At 43.6% G+C, this 22,790-nt stretch overlaps 1 protein-coding gene across 3 annotated transcripts in view; it reads right to left on the minus strand.

Annotated features, from left to right (window-relative positions):
* The window catches only part of col12a1b (collagen, type XII, alpha 1b), a 142,302-nt gene that overhangs the window by 73,979 nt on the left and 45,533 nt on the right, over positions 1 to 22,790 (minus strand). For 2 of the 3 annotated variants that reach the window (XM_080453536.1, XM_080453538.1), the window contains exons 21-31: positions 22,458 to 22,597; positions 20,640 to 20,769; positions 18,127 to 18,272; positions 15,767 to 15,893; positions 13,782 to 13,918; positions 12,119 to 12,248; positions 9,651 to 9,790; positions 9,053 to 9,185; positions 8,174 to 8,191; positions 6,334 to 6,473; positions 2,653 to 2,782 (exon numbers count right to left, since the gene is read on the minus strand). In XM_080453536.1, coding sequence (XP_080309662.1) covers positions 2,653 to 2,782; positions 6,334 to 6,473; positions 8,174 to 8,191; positions 9,053 to 9,185; positions 9,651 to 9,790; positions 12,119 to 12,248; positions 13,782 to 13,918; positions 15,767 to 15,893; positions 18,127 to 18,272; positions 20,640 to 20,769; positions 22,458 to 22,597 — 1,371 coding nt within the window. The remainder of the gene's footprint in view (positions 1 to 2,652; positions 2,783 to 6,333; positions 6,474 to 8,173; positions 8,192 to 9,052; positions 9,186 to 9,650; positions 9,791 to 12,118; positions 12,249 to 13,781; positions 13,919 to 15,766; positions 15,894 to 18,126; positions 18,273 to 20,639; positions 20,770 to 22,457; positions 22,598 to 22,790) is intronic. The other variant, XM_080453537.1, reaches the window with a different exon arrangement.

Below are 22,790 nucleotides of genomic sequence, written 5' to 3' on the forward strand. Positions count from 1 at the left end.
GTGAGACCGTGTACAGCGTGTCGGGTAGAAGGCCTTGCAGCACAGTGTCGGTGGTGGACCCTGACACTTGTTCCTGATTGTTGTAACAGAGGACATGTATAAGGGACTGCAGAAGTGCCCTTGAGCAATCCATTTAAATCCAAACTGTGGTGAAATTGAAGAAGACTCTAGTTGTATACTGTGCATACAGTATTTGTGTCTAAAGTTAAGCTGACTACCATGCTCTCAGCTCCTCCAGCGGCAGGCACATACAGCACTTTGTACTCCTTCACTTTTCCCTCGGCGGGCTCCCAGCGCACATTAAGAGTGCTCATGGTGGGGTCCGACACCTGCAGGTTCTTCACTCCACCAAGAGGCTCTGATAGAACATGGCAAAACACCAGAGACATGAAGGTCACCGTTTCAAATCCCACAATACACAGGAGGTACAACTAGTCCGCACAAATTCCGGTTACCACAAGACCAGCAACAGTCACCATGTCACTTCACGCTGGCAGCAGCTGGGAGGATAACGACGAAAGAGTTGTCATCCTACCGTTACAAGGTTTATTGTTAATGACACCCATGCATTCTGCACTGTTGAACGTGCACCCTTTAAGTACATATCTGCATGCATATAATTGTATTGTTTTGGTTCAGTTGAAATAATAGTTGTACAAGTCGTAATAATAGTGTTGTATAATTATTTTGATAATCAGGGAATCACTTCATTATAATATAGGTATAATGAATGACAGAATATATATATATATAAATATATATATATATAGGAGTGCCTACGATATATATATATATATATATATATATATATATATATATATATATATATATATATATTTATATAGGAGGATGCTACGATTCTCAGTGACTGGATCAGAAATGACTACATTAGAGGATCAGCCCAAATGAGAAGGTTTGGGGATAAAACAAGACGGGCGAGGTTGAGATGTTTTGGACATGTGCAGACAAGGGATGAGAGGTACATTGGGAGAAGGATGCTGAAGATGGAGCTACCGGGCAAGAGGAGAAGAGGAAAGCCTAACGGTGCGTTTTAACAGCGGGCGATTCAGGAGAGTATTCTCCGGAAGTGCATTATATGTCTATTAGAGCCGGAAACTACTGGCGATAGCTGGGCGAAGAGGCGAAGTGGGCGGGGGGACGATGTTGATCTGAAAAGATGGATTTCATTTATCTTTTGGACGATGTCGTCCGGCGATCGTCCGGAGAGTCGCCCGCTGTTAAAACGTACTGTAAGAGGTTTATGGATTCGGTGAGAGAGGACAGACAGGTGGCTGGAGTGACCGAGGAAGATACAGAGAACAGAAGCAGATGATCAAACACAGATCATCTGCTGTCGGCAACCCCGATGGGAATTAGCCAAAAGAAGAAGAAGACTTTCGTAATAAGGCAGAATTTGGAGTTTTGTCATTTGGGAGTTGATGAGTGAGCCAGTCTTACTTGTCTTTCCATTCTCAGACATCTTCTTGCCATCTCCCTCGGCGTAGACCGGCACCAGTGAAACCGTGTACAGCGTGTCGGGTAGAAGGCCTTGCAGCACAGTGTTGGTGGTAGACCCTGACACTTGTTCCTGATTGTTGTAACAGAGGACATGTATAAGGGACTGCAGATGTGCCCTTGAGCAATCCATTTAAATCCAAACTGTGGTGAATTGTAGAAGACTCTAGTGAATTGCAGAAGACTCTAGTTGTACAGTACGTTGTTCTCTTCTTCAAGGGTGTACTGTAGGTTCAGATTTCACGATTGGGACCCTATGCATTTCTGCACATTCATTGAGAAAGGACAGCATTTGACTGTGCATACAGTATTTGTGTCTAAAGTTAATCTGACTGGTTCCTACCAGTCCTACCATGCTCTCAGCTCCTCCAGCGGTGGGCACATAAAGCACTTTGTACTCCGTCACCTTCCCCTCGGCAGGCTCCCAGCTCACATCAAGAGTGCTCATGGTGGGGTTCAACACCTGCAGGTTCTTCACGCCACCCAGAGGCTCTGATGGAACACGGCAAAACACCAGAGAAATGGGCTTCTGGCCAGATTCACAAGAAGGTCACTGGTCCAAATCCCATACTACACAGAAGGTACAAGTCGTCTGTACACAGGGACATTCTTAAAATGCACGATTGGTCCAAAGCTGTCTCAAGGTTAGAAAACTGGGACTTGTGACCAGAAGGTTGGTGGGTTTGACTATCCAGATTGGCATGGGTGAATGGGAGAGTGCATGACAACAACACTCTCCATTCCCACAACAGCTGCTGAGGTGCCACTTAGCAAGACACACAACTGCTCTGTGGAAGCGGCAGCTCCTCAGCTGCTATCAATAGAAGAATCAGTTGATCTAGGCAGCTCCAAGGCTGAAATTTGTGTAATTGTATGATGTAGAGAGAGCATTACCGAAAGGCCGTATCTGTAATCAATGTTCAGTTGATGATGAAAAGCAGACAAGGGATGAGAGGTACATTGGGATGAGAGGTAAATTGGGATGAGAGGTACATTAGGATGAGAGGTACATTGGGATGAGAGGTACATTGGGATGAGAGGTACATTGCGATGAGAGGTACATTGGGAGATACTGGCTGTGAGATCACTTCCTTATAAATAGGATGAACAAAAACAAATAAAAAAACATCTTCTTACTGGTCTTTCCTTGTCCAGAGATGTTCCTGCTGTCTCCGTTGGCATAAACAGATGCCAGGGTGATGCGGTAAGGTGTGTCAGGGGTAAGCTTCTGCAGGATCACACTGGTCTTCTTCCCTCCCACCTGGGTCTGTGAGGAAAAAACAGGTCAGTACAGCCCGATGGGAGTTGTTGTGTCCGATACCGATTTTAGTCCTAGACCACCGACTACCAATGCACCAATGTTTTTACCGATATTTTGTCAACGTTTCTATTTGAGAACATTTAACTTATAAGCACAAAATACGAACACAAACACATTTTTGATAGATACATAATTTTTTAAATGTAACTACGTAAGCCCTATTCAAACATTTTGAATAAAAAAAAACTGCTGATCTACAAGCTCACAATGGGTCCTGACAGTACACGTTATGAACTTGAAGATCACAACGTGGTGAAAGTGGTTAAAAATCGTGACGCATCAGCTGCATAACTGCCAATACTGTTTATAGCACCGTTGTCTGCTGCTACTGCTCCTTCTAGTACTACAATAAAGTCAATATGTGATTTTTCAAGATGAGACAGAATTAACTAGCTTCAAGTTTCTCTGGCAAGGCAGCTGAGCAATAGCCTGGCTAATGCGACTCTGGACCGCATCCAGAGTCTGTGGGAAGGCTACTTGGATCTTGTCAACAGGTTACGTAGCTAATGTCGGGTCCTGACATTATGTTTCAATCTAACAAATCCTCATCTACGTATGGCCGCGTGAAACCATAGTGTCACATGTTATCAACCAACCAGCCATGACATTTATAACAACCATGTATTCTCAACTGAAAAAGGTGCAGACACACGACGTCAACAGTTTCTTTTCTGTTGAACTAAACATTACAATAAACAGACTTATCAATTCTGTCTGTCTGTCTGTCTGTCTGTCTGTCTGTCTTTTTGTGTATTTGGGTGATTCGTTTAACATATTTTATATCACGTTTCAGGAGTAGTGGCTGATGCTACCTAGTCGCCTCCCCCCAGTTAAATAATAGGCGGATGAGAAGCGCTGTACATTCAAATATCAGAACCTAACCAGACCGTCGGACAGTGAGTGAACATTGAAAACTGAACGGAGACGATGAATCATGCGGTCGGGCATCAGGCAGACTAGCTAAAGCAATCTGTGGGTCTAACGTCTCGGAAAGACTTGTTGTGACTTTGTTTGACAGTGTTTCAACTAGAACAAGGGGACCATTCGTCACAGTAAGATGACGAATGGATGACACGTGTACATGGTTTCCGTGGTCAGGGCCGCAGCCACAGCCCACAGTGCAGAAAATACCTCAAGAACAATGCGGCCCGGAGCCAAGAGCAACTCTAAACTGTCTCAGCCATCATTCACACGCAACCTTGACATCTTGGCATCTAATAAATGCAGGTCGTTCTCCTTCTCATATACTGTATATAATATATGCTTGCCCTTCATTTTAAGCCTTGTTAATGCCCTTTGTAAAGTCTGCTTTTAGAAAAGGGCAATACAGATTTACTGTTAGTATTGCTATTACAATATCAACGTTAAATTTAGATCTATAAAATTCATTAAAACAGCCACGATATCTGTAATCACTTATCCCCCCATCCCCCATTCATTCCAATCTTAGAGAAACAAAAGGGAAACTCCCAAAAGACCGATTATTCATCTAATGCCATCCGTCTGAACTGGGCAGCACTTTCACAATACAACGTCAGAGAACAATCTCTCCATTTATCCATGAATAAGTGTTGTCTGTGTGAAAGGGAATCCAACTAGGCCTCCGGGAAAGCCTAAGAAAACAATGCTGCAATATATCATCATGGCGAGGACAGAATACAATACAGTAAACACGCTCATCATGGGCGAAAACAAGCTGTGTGAAGTCCAGGAAGAAATATGAGATGTTAAATTTGACAACATGAAACGCAATAAATATCCTTAATGGTTTGGGGATTTTGCAAGTATTATTATATCAACTCATGATACAAATATCACAAGTTAATATAATAATACTTTTATGGTGGACTGTTGGTTGGTTCTGAGCGGTAATGACGCAAAATCTGAAGGAACCGACAGTGGCTTGAAAGCTGGAGGCTTTGTTATTGTAGTGTATCCTCTATGTAATCAACGTAGCCCATGACCGTGGGTATAATTTTTTGAGAGTTTGACCACATTAACTCCCAATTTATTTCTATATTTTCCAAATTAGTGAATGTAGCAGATCTAAGTATATAGCTTAAGTGGTTCAATCCTGTTACAGCTTGAGTTCTGTGCAGAATCAGACACTCATTTCCCACAAACATTATATATGATTTATGTTCATATCATCATATATCATATATAACAACCATTCCACAAGCGACAACACCAGATGTACGGGTGGGATGTTCCAAGCGTGTTGTGATATACGTAATACATTCTGCTGGGGGATGAGAAACGCAGTAAACAGATTTGCACTCATGACATCATGCCTCAGTCACTGACACATTGTTTGGGGTAATGCTGTCATAACATCTCAAAGGACACAATAAAAAAAAATCGTAGCCCTGTGGGATTCTTCTCATACAAGCAGCAGCTTCCCTCAAGGTAAGCTCCAAGTCGTTTGCAGCGCTGATCGGTATTGGGTAATAATGCTGGAATGTGGAGATCTGCTCTGCCAAAAAAAACTCGTATAAGTATACAAACTTATACGCTTGCGAGGACGTTGGCGGCTGTCGAGGTCCAAATGTCCAAACTATGGTGAAAGAGCACGTACTATCTGGATGTTCCTCCTCCCCTGCCTGACTGACTGGGTGGCTGGAGTTGTTTTATTGAAGTCATTGTTGCGGAGGTCCCCTCGCGTTTCTCGTGTGTGGGAAAATTTCACATTACAAACCGCCGGCTCCATGGAAGCTTTGTTTCTACTGCGTGTGCAGGGAGCGCGATCCTGTGACCTTGGAAGACCTCCCTGGCTTTCCCTGACATTAATACAATATTAATACATCCTTTTCTTGACACCGGCTGGCCGAAAGCGAATTAGGGATGTCCCCCGTCAATGTTAACTGCTCCCCTAACACGCGAGTACAATAGCTCAGTGTACAGTAAGCAAAGGGAAGATACTCTCAAAAGAAGACTTACTTGACTCTACTATGTTGTTGATTTTGTAATTCAAATGAGACATCTGGGATAGGATGAGCTCATCTGATAAATGGCACACAACCGTTTCCTCTAACACGGAAGCTATGTTCTACATGGCTTCATATTAGATATAACAAATTAGCAATTACTTTACAGTATGTACTACATGTATAGAAGGGATTCATGTGATCTAAAGTGGACTAACGTGGATAAATAGTGGTCGAATTGATGGAGGACATACACTGTAGGTTTTGTTTAAACTGCAGGCAAATCCGTTTTGTTTCTCAAATCCAATCTTTAGGACTGACTTGTACACACTGGTATTTGCAACACAGATTTGTGTATTCAGACATCGTCGATCTATCTGCATTGGTTGCTCTGGTAACAATGTAACGACATATGCGTGAGTGATGCTTAACTTATACTCTGTCGAATGGCGGTTTTCGCCCACCAGAAACAGGATATCTACAAGTTCACAATGTGGCGAGTGTGAGCTTGAAGATTGGATGTTTTCAGCAGGCGGCAACCATCGAACGATAACATAACGGCATACTCACCGAGAGGGTCTTTCCTCCAGCCTCAGGTTGGTAGGTGATCTTGTAGTTCTGGACAGGACCCGGTGCGTGGTCCCACTTCACTGTCAGGGTGCTGGTGGTTGCGTTGAACACGTGCAGGTTCTGGGGCGAGCCGATCGCCACTAGGAACACACAGGACTCACGGTTAGAACGTGCACACCTTCATGGTGGAAACTGTGACGAGGATCATGATGATGATGATGATGATGAGGATGATTGTGATGGTGAAGATAATGATGATGGTGAGAATGGTGGTGGATTAGTGGCATGAAAGTTGGGCCAGGAAGCCCCAGGCAGCAGCTCGACTCCCACAATCCCTTGGGTGATGTCATAGATCATGAAGCTGGATGGAGTAATGATGGTGATGATGATATATTGATGAGGTTCCACAGTATAGTGAGTCAAAACATTGAGATTGAAGCTTCTGGCAGGCAAGGGTTGGAGTCAATGAACCTAAGAATTTAATTAGGTAATGCCACTTAACCATTCTAACCTTGGCGTCCCTATTTTTGTCAAAGATTTTCCGAATTTTTCCAGATTTGTAATTTATTTTCTAAAATAGCAGATTTACAAACTGACAATGCATTAGAATGCAAAGCGTTGTAAGCTTGTATAAAATAGTGCTTAAACAGTGGTTTAAGTGGTTAAAAGTTGAATTGGAAATTATAAGCCATTGATGGTATTTTCAGACTAACCGTTTAAGAAATTGACGAATTGCTCAACTTACTATTAATAGTCCCATTCATTGAAACTTTGTACTCTTCTTTTTCCTTTTTTTTACGATAACCTCATAATGTCAACAGCTTTTAATTCTATTTGACCCACATTTGATGGAAATATTTGTTCTGAGTTGAAGTGGTTATCCATGACTTGAACCCTTGCCCTCTTGGAGAAATAAAACGTGCAACGATGACATTCATTCAATGACTGGTGTGAACGTTGATGAATGGCGTGACAACATGACACATGATGTTTTCAACATGAAATGGGCCGTGACATCAGAGATGACGTGGAGACAAAATGGTCGACAGCGACAAGTTGACGATGGTTTCAAAACAACACAGTTGGCAATGGTATTAAAACAAAATGGCCGACAATGAGGTTCCCATGGCAGACCATATTACTGGTCAATATTCACACTTTTTAGCATTTGCTCTGATTGTGTGTTCACACCGGTAGCAATAAATTACTGTGCAACCCCCTTGATGTTTTAGACTTGTAAGTCGCTCTGGATAAGAGCAAAAATTGTAAATTGTAAAGAAGAGAAGTCAAAATGATACGGAGGGGAAATTCATCCAAGGGAAAAGACAAATGGATGTGGTTTCAGTGTAAGCTCGCCAACTGTCTGCTGTAGTGCCAATATCATTACAGAGATAGATATATACCGTAGCATCGTGTGGTGGCGGGATTTATAGACTGCCAAATATGTGTATCACTGTACCCAAAGTTAGAATTAGCACATTGGTGTAAAAAGTTGCTGACTAGACATTCAATGAGATTGAATGGAAGGCAAACAAGTACACAGTGATACTGTACATATAGTTGGCAGCCTATACACCACCACAATTGTTAGGACCCAAAAGTTCAGCTGTTGTAAATATACTTTTTTTCCCATATATTTTTAATGTAATTTTTAACATCTGAGCTTCCTGCGGTGTGAACGCATTTAGAGGCACGCAAATGCACATGCAGTTATGAAGGGCAAAGAAAAGTGTGCTACTTCCATTAACACTCATTATCGTCCACATTACCATTCCAACCACAAACATGGACATGAATATGAAGATTACTATAACGTCCTTCCCCGTTTCAAATAACATACCAGATGGCATCTTTAGCACTAGAAAGAGATGTTTGAAAAAAACAGTGTTATTTCAAATGCATGTTTGTTGTGAGGCTCTTAAGAGTGTATATTATACTGTTACAGAATAAAACAAGACAATTTATCATCCTGGATCAGCAGCAAGATACATAGATACAAATTAAACGAGAAAAAGTGCTCCTCGGAGCACAGGTCTCCGCCAGGTCAGGTATGATAGTGTGGGCCAGCAATGTTCGGAGTTCACCAATCAGGCTGGAATGTGAAAAATCGGACGGATCACTTGATCAAACAGATGCGTCTTGATCACATGACTATAGAGATACATTTGGATAAAATCTGTAGGAGTACTATCAAAAAATGAGTTTTGCAAAAAGCGGCCTCCTGGTGGCGCTATAAAAATGTGGGGGAGAGGTTCTGAATTGGCATCCAGGGAGTGTGTGTGCCCAGTTTCGCTGCGATCAAGCCAATGGTGCCGGAGATTAGCTGATCACAGACGGACGGACACACACACACGGACACGCAGACGGACGGACAGGGTGCAAAACATACTCTCTCGCCATGCCATTCGGCCTGGCGGAGACAATAAAGGATAAACCAAAATGCATATGATATAGAAATATTACAAATACAATAAGACAGTGGTTCTCAAAGTGGGGTCCAGGGGCCCTCAGGGTTCCTTGAGGGGGTTCCAAATGGACCCTTACAGGTCTGTGACTTTGAGAGTCACAGACCATTTGTACACTCTCAGAGTCACGTGGGTCCTTGACATTAAAAAAGTTTGAGAACCACTGCAATGAGATATCAAAATAAAGACGACATTCATAAAGTTATAGAGTTGAAAAGGTAGGGGGGGAGGGAAAGGGGGTGTGGTTTGCTTACAGGTGCGCTCCATTCCCATCAGGTCCTCGCTTTCCGATTCGTCAGGGTAGATGGCAGTTACAGTGACGTCATACGGAGTATCTGGGTCCAGGTTCTCCAGAACGTGGCTGGTTTCATCGTGGTTCAGAATGGCCTGGAGCGCATCAGAGAGAACATGACAAAAAGGAAAGAAAAATAGCAGAGGAGAGAGAGCGAGAGAGAGAGAGCGAGAGAGAATAAAGTACGTCATCATCTATTCGGATACTGATCTGATAAAGAACTATTTCCTCAGGCATACATTGGATATTGCCAGTTGGTGATTTATTAAAAGTCTTAGAAAGTCTTCTTTATTCTTATCGAAGTGAAATATTGTCTGGACAATGTGGCTCTGACCATTGTACTCTTTGCCATTAGATACTTAGTCATTATCGGTGGATAAAGGCATCTTGGTGGTTCAACAACCTGTTTGCATGTTAGAATGTGTCACCATGTCTTTGGTTCAAAGCCACATCTCACATCATCCCCACTCTTTCTACCTGGTCTTTCCCGTATTTAGCGTGTTGTTATGCATGACAAAACCACTGCCGTGCATTAAATCAGGGCAATAATTTCAACCTACGTATTGGAAATTGTTTTCTCCCCTCTTGGTCCAACCGATGCGGTAGAGGGCCACATCTGGGGCCCCGTGCTCCCAGGTGGCTCGGAAGGAGGTCTGGGTCACCTCAGAGGTGCGCAGGTTCTTAGGGGCCGGAACAACATCTGCTCACATGTTTGAAAACAAAGGTAGGGAGGTGGCGGGAAGGGAGGGAGGGAGGGGGAAGAGGAGGGGTAAGGTGATTATGAGGAAGGCTTGAGAGATGAGCTAAGAGCGTTTAACCAGAGTGCCTGCTGCTTCCCATGTGAGGAGTATTTATCTAAAAAGGGCTTTTAAGTGCACAATGCAACGTGCTGGCAATGTGCACGTGTGTGTGTGTGTGTGTGTGTGTGTGTGTGTGTGTGTGTGTGTGTGTGTGTGTGTGTGTGTGTGTGTGTGTGTGTGTGTGTGTGTGTGCGTGTGTGGGTGAGTGTGTGTTGGTGTGAGAGAATGTTCAAAACAAGTTCACCTGGGATTAATGATGAACAGAGCCCCATATAGTGAATGATTGCACGTTAAATCACACATGCACACGTGCACGCATCGGTCCATGACATGTGCAATGAAAGCTCAACTTGTCCTCTGGGCTTAAAGACGTTTAGTGTTTGATTGTTGAGGAAGGGAAGTGATGTCACGCCGCTCATAAAACGCTCATCACGTTATGGTCTTTTGTACATGACTCTTCATTTACCATGCAGGATCTGCTGTACATTAGCAAAGAGGTACGCCAGAAAAGTTTGAACCCGTTGCCTGTGCGAGTTTTTGGGTTTGTTGTTGTAATTCGTCCACTGAAAGTGCTACGTAACACAAAACATCTGTGACTTTGGGTGTAATTGAGTCAGGTGGAGTAATAATTTAAGCGAAATAGGATTTGAACCTGTGAAATCCTGTTCAAGCACTGGGTTTGTTGGTTGTATATAGTCTTAATCTTTTTTTATATCTATACTACAATCCGCAAACTGGCTGTAATCTGTAATTGGTGGTACAAAGCGGGGCAAAAAAATCTAAAACTGCGCACTGCGCATGCGTATGCACCGCTGTTGCCAGATCGTGCGCGAGCAACAAGCAACCAGCTTCATGAAAAAACACAAAGCTGCGCACTGCGCATGCGTCGACGCACTTTCTCTAACCAATTTACACCCACTTCACGCTTACAACACCTGGACATGGCGTCGTCGCTCATCGTTCTGTGATTGACAGCAAAAGTTGGCCAATCAGGTGGCGAGTTCGAGTGAGCCCGAATGGCTCCGAGTGTAGCCGACAAAAGACGAACGGCAGCCATTGTTGTTTGTGCGAGTCAGGGTGCGAGTGCCTTCACTTCTTACTTTCGGCTATAAAACGCTCTCAAACTTCTTCTTTGAGGCACGGAATTTACTTATAAGATATCGTTTGGATAGAATTTAGTTGTTTCACTTCATATGTGTGGTCAATTAATCATGACAGAGCCTATTTTAAAAAAAAAATCAGAGAACCGGCAGGGGCGGACAGCGAGAGAGAATTTTCGCTGACGGACAGACAGAGACAGAGAGACAGAGAGGGAGAGAGAGAGAGGAAGAGAGGGAGGGAGGGAAAGAGAGAGAGAGGGAGGGAGGGAGGGAGAGAGAGGAAGACAGGGAGAGAGAGAGGGCCAGAGGGGAGAGAGAGAGGGAGACAAGGAGATGGACAGAGAGGGAGGACGGCAGGACGCGATGCGATGCGTTGTTTATTTATTTAAAAACTTTTTTGGGGGAAATTTTTATCCCACGATTTTTGAACCCCAAAATAAGCGAGCCCTCGCTTATTTTTGCGCGGACGTAATTTGTTTGTCATTGTGGTGAATGTTGTGTGTGCTGCTGATGTTTGTTGTGTGAAGCTTAATGTCAGAGTGTTTGTGTTGGAGCGCCTCAGTGCGGCTGCAGAGTTCATGTGCAACATCTTGCATGCGTGGCTGTGGCTTCACAGTTTTCCTTCGCCGTGTCTGTAGGTCACGGCCTCTTTGGGGGGGTTAGGGGGGGGGGTTAGGGGGGGGGGGTACTAGAATTCTGCCCGCGTAGAGGCAGAACTTCTAGTTTTATCATAAATGAATGGCCTGTACATCATTGCATGACAATGTCACGCAAAAGTGAGATCGCATTTTGCACAAACTAGCTCACAATGCATCAATGTGCTGTGAGCTTGTAGATCTGCTATTTTCCAAAATATTATTTTGCCAAAATAGGGACACCAGGTTGAAAGCGGTTAAGTCTGTCAGTGGGTTTTATAAACCAATGAAACGTATGAACAAGGGCTCGTAACTAGATTACAAACTACATTTGATCCATTGGAACTCAGGTTATTTTTTTCCATTTCCTGAAAAGGTACATACACGTTTTCCTCCCGACAGTGACGATTTTCAAACATTGACTTTCGGTGTCAAACACTGTAGGAATTACATGCGTTTTAAGTTATTAATGGGTAAACAATGGCATTCGAACCTGTGATGGCCTGATTCAGCATGGGGTTTCCAGGTCCTACGTCATAGACAGGTGTGACGGCCAGGTCATACTCCTGCTGTGAGATCAGGCTGGTCAGATCCAACGAGGTGATGTCGCCATTCACTTCAGTCTGTAAGTGGACATTCAGGAAAAAAGACCCATCAGTATTATAACATGAATAACCATTTACAGTTACATGATACACTGCACAATCCTGAGTGTTCATTTAACTCTGAGAGTGTACAAATGGACCGCTTGATTTAATACTCTGGATTTTACTGTGTAGATATGATATATTGGTGCACTACAGTATACTGTATGTATTAAGATGATCAGATGGAGGGCTCAAATATGAGTTTGTAAACCATCAACATTTAGAAAACATTTTGAGGAATAACTATTTGCAGCAAAATTTGTTTGTCAATTTAATCAATCCTCATGGGTACATTTTGTATGCTCTCCGAGGTAAACGAACACTGTGTTGGTTAACAAAATGACTATTTTCTTATATATATCTGTTTATTGGTTTTTTTGCAGGTTATTTTTCCTCCCATATGAGGACAACATTCATAAAGTCAAATTGCAGGCATATATATTGTACATAGGTACCCCACAAAATGACTATTTTCACCATAAAGTGCTAGAGGAGGTTTCTGTGTGAAAAAAACCCAAAACATTAAAAAGGAAAAAGCAGAAAAGTTCTCGATTGACGTGGAAGATCCCAAAGTATCGCTGTGAAGGATCACTTCTAATGACTTCCTGTCTTTTGCAGAAGAGGAAGCCCACACTACCGCGGGCATAAATCATTTTTAACGTCTCTTGACCTACACACATATATCACTGCTTCTCAGATGAAATAGAAAACGGTTGATATACTGTAGCGATGAGCTTAGTCATGCGTTTGTTCTTCTCGGTTGCATGAATCCACAGTAGCGCGGGCTTAACCTTTTGGAAGACATAAATTCATCAGAAAGCAATCCTGGAGGGAGTGGGTCTGGATTTGACAAGTTCTGGAGACTTCTCGCAGGTGTCCTGCACAGACACCTTCGGCTGTCTCTGGGTCCCAGACTGTTTGGCTTTTTCGCTGACATCCCTGTGAAATATTACGAGGATGGAGTGACACCGCTGTGATCCAAACGGGCTGGGGGATGACGGTTCGAGACAGCCCTCCGCTGCCAGCAGACGTATTTTCCCATAATCCTCTGCCAAGGAAGCTAAGCTCCCCCTCCACTTAGAGAAGGGTTATAACTCTTTAGTCTTGACTTGTCACCCGTCCCAGAACAAACAAGATATCACCGAAGACTGCTGAGTAAAAACAACCCAAAATGTTAGCCTTATAAAGTCTGCGCTATGCTTTTAGTTGGCTTTATTGTTTAAAAATAAACGAGACAAAAAAATAAAGTCTAACGTAGAAAGTCGTCAATCCCCGGACTGCTCTTAGAAGGTCAGTCTTTTGGTAAGGTGGCGAGGGTCCAGAAGATGAATATGTGTCATTGTAATGCTTAATTCATAGTCCCTCTTACCCTGATGCCGCGTACAGGATATAGCCGATGTACAAACTCAAAACGCGCCGCGCATGCGATGCATTATCGGCTATTTTTGGCACTGCAAAATAATACCTGTGCGCAAAAAGTTAAAGGGGTTAAGAAGTGTTAAGACTGACCTCTTTGAGATCTCCTTCATCGGGCTTGTAGGTGATGATGTACTTGAGAACATCTCCGGGCGCAGCGTCCCAGTTGAGCTTCATGGCGCTGTGGGTAACATCCCTGACCCTGAGCTTCCCGACCGGAGGCAAAGGCACTGGTGGGGAAGTGTTGACAATTATTGGACATTATTCTCTAGGCCAGTGATTGTTGACCTTTTCTTTATTTTTTCAGTTTTTGTTTCTTAGATTTGTTTTTCTGGACCACAAATGTTAAGAATGTGATTTAAATGGTAAATGTTTGTGCATTACATTCACCCATTCACACACACATTCATACACCGATGGCGAAGGAAACCATGCAAGGCACCAACCTGCTCATCGGGAGCAATTAGGGGTTCAGCGTCTTGCTCAAGGACACTTCGACACTAACTCTGGGGGAGCCCCCTAGCCCGGGATCGAAAATACCCGGCCACTCTACCCCTGAGCCACTGCCGCCCCCCTGGATAAGAGTGTCTGCAAAATTCCTAAATTGTAAATTGTGTTGTAAAATTGTAATCACAAGCTGTTTTGGATAAGAACGTTAAGATAATAACGACCAAAGTCTCCAGGTGGTACAGAGTTAAAGTTCCTGCCCACCACCATGGAGCCTGGGGTTCGATTTCTCGCAGGTGCTTCCGGCTTGGCCGTGCGCTCCGATGAACACAATTAGCTCTCGTTCCCCAGCTGGCAGGACGGCTCTGCCGCTGCACTAGCGACTCCTACAGGTTGAGGTTGGGATAGTGTGGTCCTCCACACGCGTTAATGTTTTAGTGGCCGGTGACGTCACGTGTGTCAGGGGAGACATTTGGTTGTCCACAGCTTCCCCAGACCAAACAGTAGGGGTTGGCAGTGACTGTATACTGTACATACTGTATGGGGAGTTATCAGTTATCAATAAATTGGAGATAAAAAGGGAAAAAACATCAAAACAATAAAAATAAAAAACACACAAAAACCCAGCTAAATGACGACCACGAAAAATGCAATTTAATAAAAAACGGCCGGTCTGAATATCTGCACGGTCGCATGAGGAAGTTATTAAAAGCCTCTAACATGGTGAGCCAAAAGTCATTAAATAAATGAAACATTGATGTCAGTTTGTTATAAAGGGCTGTCTCATTAGCTGAAATGTTTTTCACTGCATCTGTTTAGTTTCCCTTAAAAAAAAATCCATATATAAGATATTTAAAAATGTGACACGGAACGTTACGAAATGCTGGCGCGAATGTCAAATGCACTGTTGAATATTAGTCACGTTGTCGGGGCTATCTTAAGATCCTTTTATATAAACCAGCCACATTCTTGACAGGGCAAGCATCTGTACAGTGGAAATACTGAGGAATAAGATAAACAATGTTTCGTTTAAAATGGACATACGTATACGCACTTTAATCCATTCCGACTCCTGATTTATACTTGGTTGCATATCGCGTTGCACACCGAAAACAGCTGATCTATTTTTCGATGCGCTACTAAGTACAAATCAGGCCTAAAAGTCCCCCTTCATGAATCGATGCTGCATCTACCGTATGTGGGTAGATTCAGCAGGGGTGCATCTGGACCCTTACGGGTCCAAATGGACCCGTAAGGGGTCCATTTGTTTCCATTTATACACTCTCATAGTTACAGACCCGTAAGGGTCCATTTGTTTCCATTTATGAGTAGGGAGACCATCTCCAACCACTGCAGATGTACTAGTGACATTGTAATTAATATATACCCTACCATGGCATACAGATTGGTTTGATTCATTAAATTAAGTTCCAGATTGCAGCTTTATAACACTCAGGACTTCACAGGGTAATGTACAGGTCCGGGGACCCCCAGGGGTCCTTGAGGGGGTTCCTGGGGGTCCCTAGAAGGGGGTCCGGCGGCCAAATACATCATCAATTCCCGGGTCCTTGACATGAAAAGGTTTTAGAACCGCTGATGTACAAGTATAGACGGGACAAGGCGTTACGTACAGGTGACCCCTGTCCCCTCCTGGGGGTCGCTGGCAGCCTCTCCGTGCAGCGCATAGAGAGTGATGGCGTAGGCCGTGTTGGGGGTCAGCTTGACGAGCTGCACGCTGTCCTCGTCTCCAACACGCACCTACACAGCAGGGGAACGGACCAAAGGTGGTGGGAGGAAGAGAGAGAGAGAGAGAGAGAGGGAGAGAGAGGGGATGAGAGGGAAAATATTATGAGGGAGCGCAGTCAGGTCAAGAGATTTGGGGGGGGAAAGAAATGCGTGGGCGGGGGGGAATGTCAAGACGGCCCGACACCGGGAGAGAAAGACAAAACGAGTCAGATCTTGTCAGGGAGGTTCTGCGTTGAACACCTGGTGAACTCGTAGAGCCCGTGCAATTTCGTTATTGGTCGCTCAGTTTCTAAACATGTCCGGGGGAAAAGAAAGGAAGTCGGAATCAAAGTGGGTTCGATGGAAAATGACACGCCGTCGCAGCCACTTGTCGGAGTGGAAGCTTGCGTCCTAGTTTTTTTTTGTCTGACTCTCTTCCTGTCGTCTGACTGAATGCATTCACACGGCCAAGTGACCATACAGACTGGTAAAGAATGCACGTTATACACATGTTTGTTTATCATGCTCTCAGAGATGGACTAACACTAAGCATTCCGGCGTGATTTAATCGTTTTCATCCTGGCGTGCCTATTTTGGGCATTTCACAGGTGAAAGGTGAAAAGCATTTGAATAGCAGATCTATAAGGTCACAACACGTCGCAATGTGATGGGTTGTGTGCTTGTACATCAACTATATTTATATGTGCTAATCGTTGTACGACTAAGTATATCAGGCTTTACATGGTCAAAAAGTCCTTAACACACCCAAGGGTTAGGGTTACCTGGTGGCACCTATACAAGACCTGGTGGTCTTGTATAGGTGCCACCAGGTACCAAGACAATCAGATTAAAAACAGTTCCACATTGTCTCGTGCTATTTAAAAAAAAAGAAGAAGCATTGAAGCATTTAGTCTCCCTTTAGTCTCATGATCTACCTGAAAAACAGACTTTGAGATTAAAACGAAACCCAGTGGCAATAAAATGCTTCAATTTCAAGTCGGGGGTAATTTCTCTTTTACCAGGTTAAAACATATAGCATGTGTTGAACTTTCAGCTTTGCTTTCTATCATCCCAATGACTTCAGGCCATGAGCTAATCCTTCCCATTACCCAGAGTGTCCGAGGGGTCTGGCTTTTGTAGACCTTGCCTGAACACTACTGTAAAAGTGCACTTCCTGCTCTGTGTGCACTGCTCATGGCATCGCCATCTGGAACCAGTGAGGCGTCGGCCAGCAGAAGCGTTGGCTAGCATCGGCCTTATAAAAATCTATGTGGAAATGCTGAGCGTGCAAGATCAAGGTGTGCGCGTTGGTGTGTGCGTGTGCGTGCGTGTGTGTACTTGTATTACTATACTTGTGTGGGCCAAATGTCCCCACAAGTATAGTAGAATTTCAGAAATAGATTGTGAGGACCATTTTCCAGGTCCTCACAAGAAAAACGGTTGTTTTATGGTTATAAAATGTTAAATTAGTTGTGCGATGATGTCACACCCCCAAAATAGATGATCTACAATCTCACGTGTGTGTGTGTGTGTGTGTGTGTGTGTGTGTGTGTGTGTGTGTGTGTGTGTGTGTGTGTGTGTGTGTGTGTGTGTGTGTGTGTGTGTGTGTGTGTGTACAGTATGTGTCCTTTAATGGGCACGTGTGCACACACGCGGATGTGTTCGTGTCCTTGTCTCATGTGCATAACTGCAGGTGCATGTTTCTGGTTTGTGCTCACATGTGTATTTCTGTGCCTAGCCCCCAGAACCCAGTGTGATCATGCTGGCCATTCATAGGTACTGCAGCTTAAAACGTCTGGGGCCACTGTACATGAACGAGCGAAAACCGTTTCAACCAATGGGCACCTCTGTGACGCAAAACGCGTCACCTATGTGACACAAAACGTGTCACAGTGGCCCCAAATAGGCTACGCCCATCACATTTTCCAACCCGGAAGAAGGGGTGAATTCGCCTCATGCGCTGGGTGAGCAACTCAATGCAAGTGGATGGGAGGGGATTTCGGGTGCCCTCTCTATTATTTTTTAACTCTATGGTCACGCGTGCATGGGTGCGTATGGAGCCATGTGCATATCCTTGTGTGTATGTGCCGTGTATGCAACTCCCAGGATGCAAACCCAGGTCTGGCGCATTGGGAAGGGACACTGAAGTCAAACATCTTATCCACTAGTCTAAAGGGGAATTTCCCCTTTGGCCGGGGGTCATCAGACAGAGGCTCTGAGCCACTGTGCTACAGACAGTACATGTACACGCATGCATGTCCCTCACCTCTTGGTCCACCCCAGGCTGAGTAGCGTTGAGGGCTTTGTAGAGCAGCATGTATCCAGTGGCTCCTTCCGCCTTCAGCCAGCTCACGCGCATGGTCGTCATGGTTTCATCAGACACGCTCATATCCGTCACTGATGGCAGACCCACTGCGGGGGAAGATTCACACACAGTTCGAGTTAGAGGTGCAACAGTTTACCAAATGAATCACTTTAATAGGCTATAAAAAAATAATTGATAAGTTAATAAAATAATCGATTTAGTAATCGATCCATATTTAGCACGACACAATTGTACGACACAAAAGTGCTCAATCAATTATAGGATTAATTGAAAAACTTTATATAGTATTTATATACTTTGTTGTGCAAACAAAAACAACATATCCAACTGAAAACATTCTTTTGACAGGAGGTATAAATTAATCATCTTAACTTCCAGTCCAACTCCTCAACTTCTCACCCTGTAGTTAGATTAACGTTCAAGAATCTGACTTCAGCCTTTGCACTTTGTAAGTCGTTGGATAAGAATGTCTACGCTGTAAATTGCAGATGTCACTTGTTGCACTTATGTAGTGCTCTGTGCATTGGCTTGTTAACTGAATTTATGGCTGTATATAGTGGTGAGAACAGTAGATTACTGTGCATGTATAAATATAACTAATGTCCTGTCATGTTATTGCCTTAAGCAGATCATGCCTGGTTGGTATGGAGATAAACTTGTGACTGTAGAATTATATATTTTTACCCAACCTAAGTAATGTGCAGGGCGTGTGCCTGTGTGATTGTGCAGGGCTAAAAAAAAGAGCATTCATGCTCAACAATCCTAGCCTGGTAAATAAAGCACAAAAAAAGGGGCAAGTAGTATTGTAATAATATCTCTCCAAAGCGAACCTAAGGTCACACTATTACCCTATGGAGCAGCTCAACGGCCACCAATAAAGTTATTATTGGTGTGAAAGAGCACCCATACTCATTCATCATACCTGGGATAAACACAAGTTGTGCCAAGACCAATAAGCTAAACACAGACGGACGTCCACGTTTTAAAAAGCCTAGGCAAACCCTACTAGCCTCCTACCTCGGGCCAGTAAGCAAGTCACATTAACATTACAGGCGGTGGTTTAAAGACATTCCGACCTAACGCAGTGTTAGTTTACATGACAGTAAAGAAAGCCACGATGGCAGCGTCCAAACACTGAGGACAAACAAAACACTCGCTTCATCATTTATGACAGCGGTAAATGGCTACTGCATGTTTGCCGTAGAATAATCAGTCCCACATTTGAGGACAAATAAAGGAGACGTTGAAAGGACAAACGAGCAAATAAAAACACTTACGGGTGTGCACTTAACACCATTAAATTATTAATCAGTTTACTTAAGATATACGCAATGACCACAAAGTTGGGACACGATGCTTAACAGCTCTTTATGACTTGGCACTCTCGGATTTGACATTTCCCGTTCTGGCTTCAGACGGGAATCGACTCCCAGTGTTGCATCATGGGAATCAGGGGATCGTGTGTGTTTTATCAGTTCTCAACCATAAGATCACGCACTAAATATACCCTGCAGTAAGTAAACAAGGATGTTGAGCTAGACTCACACACGAGGAAAAGCAAATAAACATGCTCCATCAACGTATCTAAAAACAGTCTAATGAGCGAGGACAATAATGTTGTTTATCTCAAAGAAAGGAAGGGAAAAAGAAAATAATGAAAGTCAAAGAGCTTTCCCACAACACAGGGAGATTCTGCCGAGGACTGATGTTAGACAAGTGATGCTAGTCTCTCTCTAATCGAGGTCTTCTGTCTCCCCAAAGGGCATCCTGTGTTTTGCGAATCTTACAGCTTGCATGGTCTAACTTACTGTGCATGTAAACAGAATCAATCACAGTGCTCTGTGTGCGTGTGCGTGTGTGTGTGTGTGTGTGTGTGCGCGCGCGTGTGTGTGTCAGTGATGTAGCGGTTAAAACAGATGTAGGATTGAATCCTATCAGAGCCCTCTTGCTGCGCTCTCCTCACGTTCTCTACCTTTTCATCTTTCCTTCGGTGTCACAGCCGCGAGGCTTTCGATCTCTCCTGCACAATAAAACCCTGATGGACCTCTAGTATGGTTACATTTGTACACTCGCAGAGTTGCAAATGGATAAATGGACACTGAGGAGGCAGACATCTGCGTTGTTAGCCAGGTGGGAACCACATGAAGTTTTTGGGGTAATTAACATTAATCCTAGTGAAGGCTAATTATGGGCTTAAAGGTATAACGAGTGGGACTTTTGGGGTTTGTAAACACCACATTCACATCTGCTCAACGACAACAATAACACCAAAAGCCCAGAAACGTCCTGAACGAAGGGGAAGGGTCTCTGCAGATAAGAGACTCTGCCAGACACTTCTAGTCTCGAGAACTGTCCGACCAACCGACTTCAAACTACGACTTACAGTTAAGGTGGTTTTATTAAACTAAACTCAAGACTTACAGGTGGGTTTATTGAAATAAACTATGACTTACAGGTGGTTTCTGTGCCTTTCAGCGGCTCGCTGCTCTCCTCTCCGACCACTGAGTAAACGGTGACAGTATACTCAGTGTCAGGTATCAGGCTCATCAGCACTAATGTGGTCTCGGTACCATCAACCATGACCTATAGGACAGAAGAGAAGGCATGGTTAGAATCCACATGAACATGATTCTACAAAGTATGAAGGAGAGAGAGAAAAAGAGAGAGAAAGAGCAGGATATGGATATCCATATCCAACCCATAGAAATAAATGTATAGCCATTAATATTTCCACTCATAACCACAGTGTCAAACGGGTTAGAGGAAGTCATCAATCCATGGGGCCCTCTGTGATGTATAGTATTTGTTCCATATGGTATCCATAACAATAAGCATCATCATTTCCCCAAGGAGAGTTGTTGCGAAGACGGAATTAGGGCGTTTATGACCCGTCTATACTTTTATATGTATGATCTAACCACTATGCTTCCCTGCTCCCACTGAGACTCGGTTTAACCACTTAATAAACCTACATGCCTCTTACGTCAACAAGCGAAAATGGCAGATTTACAAGATCACAACGTGTTGCAACACATTGTGATCTTATAGGTCCGTTATTTTTTGCCAAAAGCTCTCATATTATGACATGCTCAGAATGCTCAGAATTAAAGTAGGGACGCTAGTGTTCATGTGGTTTGAAGGCAACAACAGATCCACTCAATGACCTCGAGGCACCGTGGTGTGGTTCATCTCAGAGCTCTGTTTTCCACAGTGGTACTTCTTACAGTAGATTAAAATTCTAGCGTCCCAACTAATAGGGCACACGTTTGGGAAATGTGAAACAAAACAAGACTAACTGAATTCTATGGTTCTGCACGCAGACACTCACAGACTTCTTGGTTTAACCCATTAAGACCGGGGACGCATCTGCGTCTCATTTTAAGATTTCTTTGGGCTATTCAAAAATAGCAGATATATACAAGCTCATTTTTGAAAAATATTGAAAAAATATTTTCCAGATTTTTTCCAAAAAACTGTTGAGATTTAGATGTTTTAAAGAATCGCCTCAGGTTTTAATGGGTTAAAAATGCAGCCCGAGGCATATAGAGAACCTATTGTATGAGAAAATTGACGGTTATTAGATTTGCAATCAGTTGTGTAAGTTCCATGGCTGGCAAAGATGCATTCAAAAGGACATGGAGCCATGTATAATCTGGACCGATGTTTCTCACCCAGTTGCCCGGGATCCAAAAGTGGGATGCAACATGTTATGGCTTGGGTTTGGGGACAAAGAATCCTCTTACTATTGTGCTATTGAATAATGTTGTTATAGTATATTGTTTTTGTGACTTCAAAGTCAATGCAAAATATGGATGGCAATTATTAACCACAGAGAGTCATTGAGCTACAGGGCTTTGACTCGCCTAACTCTGTAATGTGTAATATGGACTGATTATCGTCACTTTTGGGTGGAAACCTTGCATGTCCGAAACCTTTACTTAAAAAACCCCCCTAAAAAACGATGTAGTTATTATGCAGTCACAAGCTGTTGTTAATGCTTTTCATTGGTTAAATATTTATAAAACCCACAGACAACATTCAACCTGGCGTGCCTATTTTGGGCATGTAATTAAAGGCGAAGGTTTTCTTGTAGATCTTCTGTTTTCACTACTTTTGTGTGACACTGCCATACAATGAAGTATTAAATTGGGTATATATGGGGGGGGGGAAAGAGAAAAGGAAAACAAGACAGTGACGAAATGGAGCAAAAATAAAGCAAAAGCATTGTGCTTTGGGAAGTTAGTGAAGGAAGGGAGGAAAAGATTGACAACCTGCTGAGTAGGACCTCCGGCCACCCGCACGTACTCAACGCGATACTTGTCCACAGGGCCATCCGGGGCGGTCCAGGTAGCACGGAATGAGTGGTGGGTCACCTCCGAGGTCACCAGGTTAGTAGGAGGCTCTGCTCCTCCTGGAGAAAGAGAGAGAGAGAGAGAGAGAGAGAGAGAGAGAGAGAGAGAGAGATGAGCCAAAATGTGTGTGATCTGACAAGTCACAGTGAACCCTGCCGCCACAAATCTGTCCTCATCCTCTTCGCCCTGACTGCTGCCCCCAACGTCTATATATCTTCAGCGCTCTTGACAAAAGCCTTCTCTTAAAAAGAT

The sequence above is a fragment of the Gymnoscopelus braueri genome (genome assembly GCF_963280865.1).
Source record: "Gymnoscopelus braueri genome assembly, chromosome: 16".
In the NCBI taxonomy this organism is placed as follows: domain Eukaryota; kingdom Metazoa; phylum Chordata; class Actinopteri; order Myctophiformes; family Myctophidae; genus Gymnoscopelus; species Gymnoscopelus braueri.